At 39.6% G+C, this 16,997-nt stretch overlaps 1 protein-coding gene across 2 annotated transcripts in view; it reads right to left on the reverse strand.

The window, feature by feature from the left end:
• The window catches only part of NEK11 (NIMA related kinase 11), a 275,778-nt gene that overhangs the window by 156,069 nt on the left and 102,712 nt on the right, over nucleotides 1-16,997 (reverse strand). For both annotated transcript variants that reach the window (XM_069088393.1, XM_069088392.1), the window contains 2 exons: nucleotides 12,791-12,855; nucleotides 11,374-11,500 (listed from right to left, as the gene is read on the reverse strand). In XM_069088393.1, coding sequence (XP_068944494.1) covers nucleotides 11,374-11,500; nucleotides 12,791-12,855 — 192 coding nt within the window. The remainder of the gene's footprint in view (nucleotides 1-11,373; nucleotides 11,501-12,790; nucleotides 12,856-16,997) is intronic.

Here is a 16,997-nt window from a genome sequence, read left to right on the forward strand (position 1 = left end):
ATTGAATTGATTTTAAGTAGTTGATGTTAAAGAAATTCTAGCATACCGAAAATGTGATTTATAAAGAAATTGGCCAAGGAGAGCAATGTGTTTTTCTTGTGATGATTTTTTAAAATACAATGATTAAATGTCACTAGAAAAATATTGTTAAGACTGGAGGAAATAACTGTTAACCACAATGAGGCCACGCCCTTACAACAAAACCTATTTTAAAAGAAAAATCTACATGTAAGCTAAAAATTGATTATACAAAAATTGCCACATAAAATTGTTTATTTTGAAAGGCAGTTGGGGTTTTGGGGGGAGTCTTTTGAATTTCTTTCAAATTTTTTCTGGTTCTTTGACTCAAATCATTCATGTCTTGCTGAGCAAAATGTTAGTCTTTACCTAGGTGTTTAGGGAAAGTATCCTCTCTATTCATATCCTGATATTCTTTGAAATACTAAAATATTTAGACCCTCAATGTATAAACTATCCTCTAGAATGAAGTCAGGCACTCCTAGATTTTACACTGAGCCATCACAGCTCCAAGAGGCACATTCAATACATGGATGCAATAATGTTATAATTGATACTCTAGTTTCACGCATGTAGGAGGTGCTATGGCACACTGGAAAGAGCAATGAACTAGGAATGAAAAGACCTAAATTTGAAGCCTTAGCTCTGTCATTTACTACCTCGGTGACCTTGGGAAGTGACTTTACCTCTCTGGGCCTCAGTTTCCTCATCTGTAAAATGAGGGGATTAGACCAGATGGTCTCTAAAGGTCCAGACCCTCTGATCTTAGGATCCAGCTAGTGAGACATCCAAACATATCTAACATGTGTCTTATTCCTTGGGTCCATACTGCAGCCCTGCAATGCTTCACAAATAGGAGTTGATGGACCAATGCAAATACATTATCGTGACTGGAAGAACAAATCCAAGTACATACCTTACTGTTAATGGCGGAGTACCAAAGTAGGAAACCAGAATGCTCATTACATATAAAAGAACCAAGCTCATGAATAATTTTGACAAAACATAAGTTTTATGAGGTTTTTTTTGGTGACCTAGAATTTCACCAATATGGGGAACTCTTGATATGGAAACTACCTTTAATGATGGAGATCTGCAATTCTTCTGTCTGAAAAAGTTGCCTGAGGCATCGAAGAAGTGACAGGACCAAGGCAAAGCAGCCAGCATGCAAGTGTCAAAGTCAGAATTTGAACCTGAGTGTTCCAGACCCTTGAGGCCATTATAGCAGAAGTGTCAAACAGCAGGCCTGAACCAGATTAAAATGTCATTGGGAAATATTTAACAAAATAAAAATGCAATTGAACATTTTTTAGATAATGTCAACATGTGGTTTTCTAGTGGTTCCTGTTTCTATTTGACATCAAGCTGCTGCTGCTCTTCTAGTGAATTAAAATTATATAAATTGAGGTACTGTTCAAAAAACAAACCAGCAGTCCTCTTTCTGTTACTTCCTCACCATGCCTTTGTGTGGTATGCACTTAATTTCATTTAAAAGACAATAATTCATCTCAGTAAACATCTGGACTATTTTTTTTTCTGAGGTTAGAGTTAAACTAGTTATTTATCAGAAAATGATTTCCCAGTGGCCCAGGATTACTGAAGCAAGCCTCCACTGGAGGAAAGATGGGGAAATTTCAGCTTACTAGACAGGGTGGATGTTTTGTTATTCATCCTTCATTTTAAAAGAGGACCAGGGACATTGGGGTCAGGGCACTGTGTGTTTGGCTGTGGCTGACAGGTCCAATATAGAGTGAGTAGTCAGGGTTGGAAGCTTATTCCATTCAGATTATGTAGAAGAATATACTTTTTTTTTTCATGGATGAATCCAATTCAGACTCAAGGTCTTACAATGCTGAATGAAACCATTGTATTCACACCAAGGTGTCCCCACGTGGTCTTTCCAGGAAGGATGAAATGGGAGAAGAGTGATTGGCTCTGGATTTCTTGAGGGGAAAATAAGACAGTTCTAGCAGGTTTTCATGGAATTTTACAGTCTTGAGAAAAGTGAAATTGATGATCATCCAAAAGGCAATGGAGAGGTGGGCATGTTACAAATGAAAAATTACAAAGCAGAAAAAGTATAAAGGATATCATCAGAGAAACAGGGGCCTGAAAAAAAGAGATGGGGCAATCACATAGCAAAAGCAAAGGATAACTGATGGGAAGCCCATGTGCCTTACTGAAATGTACATAATGTCCAAGGATTAAGAGGTCGTCTCCTAGTTCAATGGGTTGACCCCTACAGAGGATTTGTGAGGACGTGGATGTCCACTTCACAGCATGGGCAGGCAAGGCTGGACTGATGGAGAGGCATCAATCTTTAACTTCACTGTTGGAGAGAGGCCCCCGGTGACGAAAGCACAGAACCACTGACATAATGGGATATGGTCTAGGTTTAGCTCTCCTATTAGCTTCTCTCTCCAAATACCCAAGTCTCTGATTTGGTTTGTTGACTTTTTTTCTTTATTCCTGAATCTTGAGCAGATGTCGCTGATGACTATGTTTTTAGCCTTAAGGGACTGACAAAGTTTGTAGGAATAGATTTTAAATTTAATGAGAAGTTTAAACTATTTTTACTCATGTACATTGTCCTTGATTTATGTAACATGAATTCTATGTGCTTTTGTGCCCCAAAGGCTGCAAATCCATATGTCATTCTTTATCATATTCTATAGTTTTTAGTCCTCCCCTTGGAAGTGACTTTTAGTGAATGGAAGTTGAAACTGACTTTGGTTAAAAAACAAACACCAATCCCAAGTACATATTCTGTGTGTTTCTACTAGAAAAACTGATGTTCTTCATAACAAATACCATATATTCTAACAGGGGAAGGTTTGTTTTTTAATGTGCTTCTAGAAATGGTTACAATTTTCACCGGAGCAGCTATTTTTGAAATTAGTAAAGCATTCCTGACTTAGATTAAATGATACAATCACAGAATTATTTACTAAACAGGTGTTAGAATGAAGCTGCCTGCCTGGTTCCCAAAATTTTAGAACATTTTCTAAAAAATAGAAAGTATATGGCTTTTTTTTTTCTTTGGGGCCACAGAGTGTTAGGGCATTTACTTAAATTGTATAAATGCTCTCTGGCCACACTTTTAAACTCATCTTCCTTCTGCCCCTTCAATGTGCTTGTCTTCCAAGGTTACATCCTTGGCTCTCTTTTCCTCTCTCTCTACACAATCTCTCAGCCATCTCATCTACTCCCACGGATTCCAGCAATACAGATTTGCACATGACACCTAAATCTATTACTCCATCCCCTGATTCTCCCCAGAACTCCAGGCTTGTACTTCTAACTGCTTCCTGGACAGCTTCATCTAGTATCCTGATGGCACCTTAAATTCAACATGTCTAAAATGGAATTAATCATCTTTCCAGAAACCTATCCTTCCCTCAAATTGTATGTGTGTGTGTATGCAAATATCAAGAGAAAAAGAGAGAGAAAGCACACTGTAGATATCTTTTGATCCCATAACCAGGGAAGGAAGAGAAAGGTACTGGGTCAGTGATCTCATCACTAGTTTCCATTGATTAGTTCTAGAATCACCACAGTAACCATGAGAACACTGTCTTCTAGAACAGGCCAGCTATGGGAGCTGAAACAAAGGGCAAGTGTGAGGCATAAAGACTGGTCTCTGGTAGCTGGGCCTGGCTGCAGTGGAAAGACCACTGGACTTGAAGTCAAAAGGGCATGTTTTGGGTTGATCTCTTCCACTAACTAGCTATGTGAACTTGAACGAGCCAGTTGGCTATGCAAGCCTCTGTTTCCTCATCTTATAAGGATGATACTGTTGGCACTGCCCACTTCACAGTATTATCAAGTGGTTCAGAAGAGATAATGTATGCAAAGAAAATACAAAAATGTAAAATATTCAAATGAGATATAAAGCATGATATAAATATGAGCTCTATGTGTGTGAGTTATAAAACCTTTCAGATCAGTGTGTGTACATTATGAGTGTGTGTGTGTGTGTGTGTGTGCACATGTGCGCACACCTCAGATCTGATCTCGATTGTCCAATAGCACAAGATTCCTATGGCCCTGCTTGATTCTCCTTTCAGTCATTCAGCTAAGCACATTCCAGGCAGGGGAAAAGGACAGTTAGAAAACAGTTAAGGTGACACAGAGGAAAATGTGGGCTTTATCTAAAAGCCAGGAGATGATTTGCATTTTCTTTTTTCAAAATACAACCAATGTGTCTAAGTAAGTAAATCAATTCCAGAGAGACTTAAGTTAAAAGAGGCACTGAGCACTAAATGACAGGCTGAGATCAGGTGCGATCCCAGGCCTGTTTATTATACCTGAACTCCATAAAAATTACCATCTGTCTAAGCCCATCAGAACTACCTGGAGGATTGCTGCAGGTATGGCTGATAATGAATTGCAAATGTGACGAGGGCAGTGATTTATCTACCCAAATCATTCTCATCATAAAATATGCAAAACCCTGAAAAAAATAACAATTATATAATAATAATAATACTGTTAAACAGTAAAACATTCAGGACTCCTAGGAACCTTTCTTCTGTTTTGCTGATCAATTCCATTTAGATGATATTCAGATTTGGAAATAGATGCTTTTAGTTTATTCTGATGTGTTCATATCTTTCATTTATTTGCTCATTCACTTATTTATTCAACAAGCATTAATTAAATGCTTACTAGGTGCCAATACCGTGATAAGCATGGAGCATAAAGAAGGATGAACCAGACTGTAGCCTTCCATTTCTTGTCCAGCATCTCTCTTAAGTCTTTGGAATTGATTTATCTACCTAGACACAGTTGGTTGGAGTTTAGAAAAAAGAAAATGCAAATCACATTCTGGCTTCTAGATAATGCCCATATTTTCCTGTTTCACCTTAACTGTCCTTTTCCCCTGCCTTCGGGATAGTTAGTCTAATAACATGATAAGACAAAATGAAACAGTCCCTGCCTTCAAGGTGCCTCCATGGACAAACAACACGGACACAAAGAAGGAAACAGAATATATATGAAGTAGACTCACGCCATGTCCAGTTTGGAATAGATACATGGTCTAGACAGGGAAAGGAAAGAGAAAGCCACTAGGTTAGTTTTATTGAATGATAAGATATCTAGTGCCTACCCCTAGTATAGTAGTTATATGTAGCAGTATTTAATAAATGCTGACTGAACTGGATTCACTAGGAACATGTACATCCAGTATCTAATTATATCTGTTTTGCACTGCTCTTATTTTTTTAATTGTTCTCTATATATCCTGAAACATAAAGATCCTTATCAGAGATATCTAACGCCAATTTTTTTCACAATCAACCAACTCTCTTCTTATCCTAGTTGCATTGATTTGATTTTCTTTGGGCAAAAGTTGTTCGATTTCAAATGATCAAAATTATCTAATTTATCTTTGTGATTATCTCTATCCCTTTGTGGCTAAGAATTCTCTCCCCAGCTGTAACTGTGAGAGGTATCTTAGCCTGGTTCTCATCTAATCTTTTTTGAGTGACCCTTTAGTATTTATGTCATTTATCCATTTTGAGTTTATTGTGGCAAATGGGTGTAAGATGCTAGTCTCAACCTCATTTTTCTCAAAATTCATTTCTGTTTGTCCATCAATCCTTGTCAAACTAAGACTTGTTCCCCATGTAATTTTGGTGCTTGAGTTTATCACACACTGGGTTAGTAAAGTCAGTTATGTCTGATCCTTCATTATCTAGTCTTTGAAACTCATCTTTTCTATTTTCTACACTATTACTAAATAGCTTTGATGATTACTGTTATGTATCTGTAGAGTCATACCAAGGGAACAAGGGCATTAGATCTTCATTTCATCCGCGGTTCAAATATAAGTCTTGGATGAAATTTAATTTTAGCAAAAATTCTTCCTGAATACAAATAATTGAAGTAGACATCATGGACTCATGTTAAGAGAGTGGTTTTTTTATATATATAAGATTGGGACTAGATCTGCTATTTTGGTCAGTCAATGAACATTCATTAAACACTTACAATGTGCCAGGTGCTATGCTAAGTGCCAGGAATACAAAGAAATGGCGGGGGGCGGGGGGGGGAGGGAGGGAATGATGCTTAAACCTGAGGAGCTCACAATCTAATGGGAAAAAATACCTAAATTGCACATACAAAATAGACAAGGTATATACTGTAAAAATCTAAGGAGGAAGGAAGTAGGGGGGAGGGAAGAAGCAGATGGAGACTGGGGTCCTCTAGCAGAATATAGACTTTGAGCAGAGTTTTGTAGGAAGCCAGGAGGAAGAAGTGAGGGAGAGCATTACAGGTTTGGGGTATGGCCACTAAAAAGGCAGAAGGTAGAGTGAGATGTGCAGAGAGTACAGATGGGGAGTAATGTGTAAGAAGACTGGAAAGGGAGGAGGGGGCTAGGCTGTGAAAGCCTTTGAATGCCAAACAAAAGGATGTGTATGTGATTCTGGAGGTAATAGGAAGCCACTGGAATTTACTGAATGTGCAGAGGTGACAAAACTGGACCTTCATTTTTGGAAAGTCACTCTGAATGGAGGATTGGAGTCAGCAGAGACTTAAGGCAGGCAACTATTGCAATAGTCTGGGCATGAGGTGATAAGGGAGAGAAGGGGGCATATTGAAGACATGCTGCACAGGTGAAATGAACAGGTCTAGGCAATAGGTTGGACATGGGGGTGGTAAGAGTGAGGAGTCCAGGATGACCCCAAGGTTGGGAGCCTGAAAGACTGGGAGGATTGTGCTGCCCTCTACAGTAATAGGGAAGGTAAGACTGGGGGAGGTTTCCATGAAAGATAATGAGGTCTGTTTTGGACCTATTGAGTGTAAGATGCCTACTGGATATCCAGCTTGAGATATCTGAAAAACAGTCAGAGGGTCATGACTGGAGGCCAGCAGAGAAGTTGGAACTGGACAGGTATCAGCCTAGAGATGGTAACTAGATCTACGGAAACCAAAGAGATCACCCAGTGAAGCAGTGTAGAGGGAAAAGAGGACCCAGGACAGAACCCCAAGGGACACAAATGGCTATTGGGGATGATCTGGAGGCGTATCCAGCAAAGGAGGCCAAAAAGGACCCATCAGATGGGTGGGAGGAGAACCAGGAGATAGTGTGTCCCAAAGACCGAGAGAGAAGAGAGTGTCAAGGAAGACAGAGACCATGTCAAAGGCTGCAGAGAGGCGGACAAGAGCAAGGGCTGAGGAAGGGTCAGCGGCACTTACGGAATCACTGGTGACTGAAGAGAGGAGCTCCAGTGGAATGATGAGGTCGGAAGTCAGACTATAGGCCATTAAAGAGGGAAAGAGAAATTGGAGGCACTTACTGTAAATGGCCTTTTTTGCGGAGTTTTGCTACAAAGGGCAGAAGAGGTACAGAATGACCGTTAACAGGGATGGACCGGAGTTTTTTCAGGATGAGGGGAAACGTGGTCATGTCTGTAGACAGCAGGGAAAGAGCCAGTAGATAGGGAGAGATGAAAGATGTGTGAAAGAGTGGGGTTGAAAGAGGAGGAGAATTTGGTTGGAGGAGATTGGGCAGAATGGAGTCACCTGAATAAGCAGAGGGGGCATCTGAGTGAGAGAAGATGCGGAAGAGGGGAGAAGAGGGAGCCTGCACCAAATAGCCTTGATTGTTTTGTAAAATATGTCAAAATTCCCATTTGAGAGGATGGGAGGAGGTTTTAGGAGGGACGTTGCTGTCGGTTGTCCTTTATGTTCGAGAGCACACCAGTGAGGCAGAGTTGCACAGCCATCAGCCTCACTCTTTCAGAGTCACTGAAATCCAGTGTCAGGACAAAAGTCAAGATGACTAACAGTGGCCCGGGAATGACCTTGGCTTCAGCAGCCTTCGTGGCCATGGGAACAAACTGTTCTCATCTGGCCATTCTGCCGGAGGAAGCCTTCACATGCTTGGGGAGAGATCTGGAAGAGCCAGTTGTGGGGAGTGGGATGGTAAGTTGATAATGTATAATGACGTGTAATAGGGTTGTCTAGCGGCAGTAAGATCCCAGGTGAGAGTGTACAACATACATCTGTAGTGGACTCACATAGTTGTAGAGTTTTCTCCACCGGCATGTGTGTAGGAATATATCAGATTTAATGTGGGGGGCGTATATTGCATATTGAGGAACGATATGTGAGAAGGCTAGGAAGATAGGGAGAGATGAGGTTGGGAAGAGCTTTAAATGCCAAAGGCAAGGGAAAAGGCATTTGTGCTAAGCACCAAGGATACGGATGCCAGCAAAAACAAAGTCAGTGCCTCCCCTCAATGAGCTCACATTCTAATGGGGGAAGATGACACAGAAAAGGGAGCTGAAAAGCAGGGGATATGAGGGAAATTACCTGTGTAGGGTCTGGAAAGTCAGAAACAGAGTCAGGGGAGAATGAAGGTGGCCAGCCTGGGCCTCTACCCAAAACGGAGACCCCAGGAGGAACTCACCAGTAGGAGAAAGGGCAGACATGGCAGGGGGAAGTTCCACAGTGAAATGGCAACTGAGGGATGGTGGCAAAATCCAGAAAGAAAAAAGCAGAGTCAGGAGGGCAGTACTAAACATATCTTAAATTTTATTCCAGAGGTAATAGGAAGCCACGATAATTTATTAAACAGGGAGGAGGATAAGCAGAGGGGGTTAACACCATTCTAGGAAAATCACATCTCAGGAATATCGTAAGTATGATATATGCAGTCACTGATGCTAATATAAAACATATCATTCACTCATGAGTATTTTCAAATTGTAATGAAACTATTCTGCCATAAACAGATGTTCCAACACCGAAATTTACTGCTGAGTTCTTAACCTTATAATACCTAAATTTTCTCCTAGGGCCTCCCAGAGATTGCTCATCACAGTTTTATATCCATCACCGTAATTAGAGGTTCACTTTTATCCTTGCCATTCTCGGTTTTACAGTAGAAATTTCATTAACAGATGAGGCCATCTTTGATGTGGATATAATCAAAGTAATTACCGTGTTCATATTAAGTTTGTCATTTGGGGTTGAGGGCTGCTGGCTTCTCAGCTCTCATCTCATGGGGTAGAAAATCATCTCTATGAAAAGAGCAGCCTTGATACCATTCTTCAAACATCCTAGAGGTTCTGACACGTGAAGGTCGGCTTTACTCAGATATTTCTGTGACTGTGTGACTGATGTATCTTCAATAGAGTGCAAGGGACTGAGGCTGTTTCTGATGTGCTCTCTACAAGAAGCGTAGGTGTTGGAAATCACAGATACCAATGAGGACAAGAGCATATTCTGGGTTCATAACAGGTACGTATGGATTTGCTGTCATAGAATGTCATCTATCAGATATAAAGCCGGGCCAGTATTTGTCAAGAAGAGGAATATGTTTTCTTCTTTGTGGCAAAGAGTACCAAGAAGCAAAATGATACAAGAGGCAATGTAGGTAGAGTATCTGAGAGACAAAGGATCATGGATTTAGAGCGAGAAAAATTTCAGAGGTCCTCCAGTGAGACCTGGTCAGTCTGCAAGATGAGAAAACCAAGGCCCGGGGAGGTTAAGTGAATTATCCAAAGACACACTACAGAGCTGCGATTTAAATTCCCCGACCCCAGATCCAAGATAATTTCCACTGCACAAGGCTTCCTCTATAAATGCCTTCCAGGAAGTACTTCTCCATTATTCAAAGTGAAGCAGGTGAACAGTGGACCCAGTGACTATTATAATGTAAATAGAAAGACTAACAGCTACAGTCAGTGCTCCTGCTGTCACAAAGCTGAAGGTGGCGTAATTATATCAATCAAGCTTGGCCCTGATGAATGGAAGAGAAAATACATCTCTTTCTCCTTTGCAGAAGTGGTGACTATGGGTGTGGAACAGTATAAGCCTTGATCAATGTGTCAGCTTTCTGTACAGTTTTTCCTTCCTTCCTTCCTTCCTTCCTTCCTTCCTTCCTTCCTTCCTTCTTCTTTGTTAAAAGACATGGCCCTCTGGGGAGAGGAGAGGGAAAGATATATTTGGGAACAAAGGTAATACAAAAAGAAATTATGTTAATTTTTAATGTTAAAATAAAATGAACTAATTACAATGACAGGTGTAGAACATCATCCTGTACTCCTGAGGTACCATACATATGCTCAGAATCTGGGGATGATTCCCCAATATGTGGCTTACTGTTTTGGATGTTTACCCATCTCTAGGTACTATTAGGTAATTTCTTTATTAATTATCTACTCAATTTCTAAGGTAATTAAGGAGTATGTTCTGATATTTCCATTTAAATGAACAGAAATGTACAATCTTTCATTAATCAATCAATTAACTCTGAACCTTCACTCTAGATCCTATCCATTGCACCACTTCTGTCTGTGAAAACCCTATATCCCTTTTGTTATTATTATTGTTTGTCAGTTTCAGTCTTGTCTGACTCTTTGTGACCCCATTTGGGGTTTTCTTGGCAAAGATGCTGTAGTAGTTTGCTATTTCCTTCTCCAGCTCATTTTATGGATGAAGAAACTGAGGCAAACAGGGTAAAGTGACTTGCCCAAGGTCACACAGCTAGTAAATGCCTAGTCAAATTTGAAGTCGAGGAAATGAGTCTTCCTGACTCCAGGCCTAGGCCTGACTCCAGGCCTAGGCCTGACTCCAGGCCCATATCCACTGAGCCACCGAGCTGCCCATATCTCTTACAAAAGAATAAATGTTGGGAATATTTTTCAGAAATGATTTTGAATAGAGAAGCTTAAACTGGCTTCATGATATGGGCAGGATTTCCCTGGCACATTCACAAAAGAATCCCATCACTGCACCTGTCCCATAAAACCCATTAACTTTTCAAAGGAAATTACTTATAAATGCATCAAGATGAAATGGGTGTCAAAGAAAAGCAATGCACTTTCCATGAAGGTGGCACATAATTTTAAAATGAAAGCCAACAGTGTGGTTAGAAACTAGGCAAGCTTTCTGGTTCCCATCTGGGGGACTTGTTCCCAGTTTGTTTAATGCTCCTGTCTTGGTGTACCTTGAGAACTTCCTTTAATGATGATGCTGTGGGGAATAATGGCTGAGATTTATACAGCACTTTAAGATTTAAAAAGCCCTTCACAGCCTTATTTCACTTGATCTTCCCAACAACAATGAAGCATAAGTAATAAAGGTATTATTATCCCCATTTTCAGATAAGGAAACTGAGGCTGTATCAGAGGGCAGATCTGACTCAAGTTTTCCTAACTCCAAGGCCAGGGCTCTTTTGACTACATGAAGTCACCTCTTGTGAAAACACCACAGCTGTCAACTGAGCTCAGATGAAGTGAATCTTCTAAGCGCTGTAATAAATCTCCTCAATTCTGTAATAAAATACAGAAAAAACCCAACCACCAAGATTTCAAGGTGGTCTTACTTCCCCTCACTCACCAAATGTCAGACTTGGTGTCATAACCTTGATGTTTCAGCGCCTCCGGGCTCATGTAGTAAGGCGTCCCAGTGAAAGTCGTTGCCAGGTCACATGATCCCATTAAGAGCCGGGACACTCCAAAATCCCCTCAAAACAAAAAATATTTTTATTATTACTTTTTAAAAAATCAACCAAATTAATTCAATTCATTCTTGCACACTAGGAACCAATGAAATTAACATCAATTTTTTTCTTCCAAAATATTATTTTTCTTTGTTTCAGAGATAAAACATATGCTCCATTACTTTGCACACGAGGCCTAGAATTCTAGGGAAAAGGGCCTCAGCACACATGGTGGACCCCATGGAGGAAGTATGGGACAACCATGCACCAGATGAGAAGGTATAGAACAATGAGATGATCACCTGTGTCAAAGAGTCCATGGAAATACTCAAGCATATTATTTTTCAAAGGAAAAAACCGAAAGCTACGTTGTCAATTCTACAATTATATAATAATGACAACTAACTTAATGCTTCAAAAACTTATTATTTCATTATCATGGCACCAGTGAAGCTCCAGGCCTATGGGAAATTTTAGTAGATTGTCTTCAAGGGCTGGTGTGACCAAAAAATCCAGTCACTATTCTGTTGCCAAAGAAGATGTGAACCTTAGCAATGACCAACACTTGGCCAACAATGGACTCCTCCTTAGAAAAGAATCTTGAGGAAATGAACATCTGGTACAAGTGAACAATTTGATATAGTCAGTAATTTTGGCAAGAACAGGAAAAGTTTCAGCCTTGCCAGCAAAAAAGGAAATTTCATGCACAAATAAAAGTCTATGATTTTCCAAGGCAAAACTATAAAATTAAAAAATCAGGTTTCTGTCAGTCACCCCCTGCTTACTTTTGACTAATTACTGTTGCTAGGTCTTATGTTTGCTTATTCTATGAAAAACACAGAAAAGTTGAGGTTACTAAATCTAATAACTAATCATTGAGGGTTGGTATTGAGGTCTAAATAATTACCAGAAAAGATAAAAGGTTAACAAAACTATTTCATCCACACTTTAATTGTCTGTAATAAGTGCTTGTGGACATGAGAAAATAAGCAGAGAACCTGTAGTAATCCATTAAGCCAAGAGACAAGTCCAATTAATTCCAAATTTTCTACATAAGTGGGCATATACTTTTTTCTCCCATTTAGAGAGCATAGGTTAAAAAAACAAGATAATGGATTTAGGATTCAAATCAATTCAGGCTTATGTTGTATGGTTGCTGGTAAAAAATGAGAGATTATAATATTTATAAACTAATGAATTCTTATTAACACTGAGCCAATCCCAATACTATCCAATTTAAATTGATATGCAAAAGACAGTTAGAATTCAGTATTTCACTACTGTACAATTCCCAATATAAGAAAAAAATCTTACCAATTTTAAGGAGGTTATTTTTCAAAAAAATGTTCTTTGATTTTAGGTCTCTGTGAAGTATTCTCCTGTGAAAGAAAAAAAGAAATATTTCATTTCAGTCATGGAATTGCAAATTTGCAAATACATCTATGCTGCAATTGTAAAGCCCCATACCTATAATTTTTTTATAGTCATGAAAAACATTGTTGCAATGTTTTGTCTGTAATATAGAGCCAATAGACAAAAAATAAAAGGCATTGTCACAATTTTTAACAAAAATTCACAACATAGCAAAATTTATTTGATTTTAAGAGCAAAAGATATCATACAACAAATAATATGTATTATATATACTATATATATAATATGTACTATAATTAAAGGATATGTTCAGAGAGCTGTTGAGAATTTATATATGCCAAGAGACAAATAAAATCTTATGTAAATAATAAATAAATAAAATCTTTGCAAACATATTTTTCTTTTGATGAAGTATTGGCCTGGAGATAATCATGATTAGGAATCTTTTCACTGAAAAATATCCTTATAGAAGATAATCTAAGGGAGTGGTTCTCTGTGCAACTTTCTGGTCTTAGGACCCCTTTTCACTTTGATGAATCACCTTCAAAGAGCTTTATTTTATGTACAGTCATATCTAAAGATGTTTCCTGTATTAGAAATTAAAATATCTTAGTATTATGAAAATAATTTTGACCTCACAGACCTTTTTAAAGGGTCTTGAGAAGCCCCAGGAGGCCCTGGATCATATGTGGAGAATTTCTGGTCTAAATGCTCTAATTAACTAAGTGTATCACATAAAGATATGTTATTATTATACGGCACTACTAACCAATTTTAGATGACTGAGTATCTGTGATGAATGAACAGTGATCCTTTTAGATAATATGTATGTTATCTGATTATACACAATGGCAATACATAAAAAATGATAATAATAATAGTTCCACCTTTCTTTCCTATGCCCTCGTTCTGGTTGTATCCCATGTTTATAATGCACCCTACCCCCTCCTATCTCCATCTCTGTTTTCATTCAAAATTCTAGATTTTGATTTTAGGTACTAGATTTACTGTATTAAGATCTTTCTTGGTCCCCTTCCTCCCCACTTCTTAGTGCCTTCCCATGCCCCCAGAGTTACCATGTATCTGCAATGTGTTATCCTGATTGTGTTTCCACAATATTCAAACTGTTTCTTCCTGGCTGCTTGTAATATTTTCTCCCTTGATCTGGGAACTCTGGAACCTAGCTTTAATATTCCTAAGAGTTTTCTTTTTGGGATCTTTTTCAAGAGGTGATAGGTAGATTCTTTCAACCTCTATTTTGCCCTCTGGTTCTAACACATCAGGGAAATTTTCCTTGAGAATTTCTTGAAGGATGATTTCTAGGTTCCTTTTTTGATCACAGCTTTCAGGTAGTCCAATAATTTTTAAATCATCTCTCTTGGATCTATTTTCCAGGTCAGTAGTTTCTCCAATGAGATATTTCACATTGCCTTCTATTTTTTCATTTGTTTGTATCTGTTTAATAGTATCTTGATTTCTCATAAAGTCACTAACTTCCATTTGTTCCAATCTAATTCTGAAGGAATGATTCTCTTCAATGAGCTTTTTAAATTCTTTTTCCATCTGGCAAATTCGCCTTTTTAAGGCATTCTTCCCCTCATTGGCTTTTTGGGCCTCTTTTGCCATTTGAGTTCATCTATTTTTTAAGATGTTATTTTTTTCAGTCAGGTTGTTGACTCTTTTTTCATGATTTTGTTGTATCATTCTCATTTCTTTTCCCAATTTTTCCTCTACTTCTCTTATTTGATTTTCAAAATTCTTCTTGAGCTCCTCTGTGGCCTGTAACCATTTCATATTTTTCTTGGAAACCTTTGGTGCAGCAGTTCTCACTTTGTTGTCTTCCTCCTGTTCTATGCTTTGATCCTTTTTGTCCCCAAAAAAGGAATCTAAGGTTTGACTGCTGTGCTTGCTTTGCTTCCTTTGCTTGCTCATGTTGCCACTCAATTATTTGACTTTTGAGCCTTATGACACAGTAGAACTCTGCTACCAGACAGGGGAGCTTTCATCCCAAATGCTGGGGTTTTCTCAGCTGCTGAAGCTATTACTTGGGTGCCTTCTCTGAAGCCTCCACAGGCTCTGGCACCTGGTCACACACCCCAGCACATCCACCCTAGACAGCAATCCAGATCCAAGCAGGTTAAATCAAGAGCTATGACCCCTCAGAATGGTCGCTTTGTCCCTCTACAGTCTGCAGGCCAGGAGCTCTGAAGGAGCCTTGGGCTGGTGGCTGCATGGCTGCAGCTCCTCCACTGCTTTTCACCTTCTTGCCCCAGGGGCAGAGGCCAGACCACACTCTTGGTCCCCCTGTTCTCTGACCTTTTACTTTTCCTTTGGCATTTATGGATTGATAATTCTGGAAACTACCATAGCTACCGGTGATCCACTCTCCCAAGGGCTGCTCCAGCTGCTGTTGGTCGGGGGCTGCCCTGGGGCTAAAACCACAGGCTCACAGAGGCTGGGCTCAGCTCCCAGTACACTGTGATGGACCCTTCCTGCTGGCCTGCCGGGCTCCCCTCAGTGGGAGATTTCTTTCTCTCTGTCACTTTGTGGGTTCTGCAGCTCTAAAGTTTGTTTAGAGTCATATTTTATAGGTATTTAAGGTGGTTATGGGGGGAGCTCATGGAGTTTTCCTGCTTCTATGCCGCCATTTTGGCTCCACCCTGGAAATCCCTCCATGTATTTGCTTTGTAGGTGATTTTTTGGTATATACCCTTATACAGGCAGGCATCTCTCCCATTAGAATGTAAGCTCCTTCAACCATGGCAAGTATTTTTTTGGATTTTATTTCTTTGTCTTCTCAGTGCCTAAAACAGTGATTGACATGTGGAGAATCAAATAAAACAGTATCATTCAGTCAGCGAGCATTTATTTATGCATAAATGTTCCAGGAACCACGCTGAACTCTGAGGGTAAAAAAAAAATAAGAGGCAAAAATAGCCCCTGCCCTCCAGGCTTACATTCCACTGGGGAGACACAACAAATATACATGAATAAATACAAGGTCATTTCAGGAGAGAAACTAGGAAACATTTTATATAAAAATGTATACTTGAGTTGAGACTTGAGGAAAACTAGAAGGCCCTAAGAGAGGAGGAAGTTTTTGTACTGAGGACATTTTGGGGCAGAATCATGAAACTTAGTGATGGGATGTAGAGGTTGGGAACATCTTGTGGGCCAATCGGCCTAGAACAAACAGCTTCAGGTCTCCTGGAATATCCTTTGAGACCCTGGAATCACTCTCACAGCTGAATGAAGCACATTATTTCCTCCACAATTCCCTGGAAGAAATTTCACCCCTTCAACTTTTCTCTGGATTGGGTATTCTGCCTCTATCAAAAAAATTCATCCTCAGGATGATTCCTTATCTCTTCTTCATCTATACTCCCTTGGTGATCTGGGCTCCCACAAGCTTACTGATCATCCTTGTGATTCCCAGACCTATAGATACACACACACACACACACACACACACACACACATATCTCCAGCTTCAGTATCCCTCCTGAGCACCAGTTGGCATCACCAAATGCCTTTTGGACGTCTAGAATTGGATGTCCCGTAGACATCCAGAACTTACCATGTCCAAAATCTTAGCTTCTCAAACCTTCACCTCCAAACTCCCTATCACTGTCAAGGGTTTACAACCTCACCATGCTCAGCTCCTACTCTCTCTTAACCCCAACAACCAGTCCATTGCCTCTTCTTATCACTTTTACCTTTCCCACATCTATATATCCCCTTCTTTCCATGTGTATACTCACAACCCTAGTTCAGGACTTTTCTCCAGGATTATTGCAATAGCCTTCTAATTTTGCTCCCTGCCTGAACTCTCAGTTCTCAGGTTCTCCCACCCCTCAGCTGCCAAATTGGTTTTCCTAAAGTTTAGGTCTGGCCATGTCAACACTCTACTCAATAAACTCCAGTGACTTCCTGTCACCTCCAATATCTGCTCAGCATTTAAAGTTCTTTACAACTGGTCCCTTCCTACCTTTCCTATTTTCCTATACTTGACTCCCCTCCACCCACTCTCTCTCTCTCTCTCTCTCTCTCTCTCTCTCTCTCTCTCTCTCTCTCTATATATATATATATATATATATATATATATATATATATATATATATACACACACACACACACACACACACTA

The sequence above is a fragment of the Petaurus breviceps genome, unplaced genomic scaffold (assembly GCF_028583685.1).
Source record: "Petaurus breviceps papuanus isolate PSGF00001 unplaced genomic scaffold, PetGlider_PUasm1.0 185, whole genome shotgun sequence".
Taxonomy (NCBI): Eukaryota; Metazoa; Chordata; class Mammalia; order Diprotodontia; family Petauridae; genus Petaurus; species Petaurus breviceps.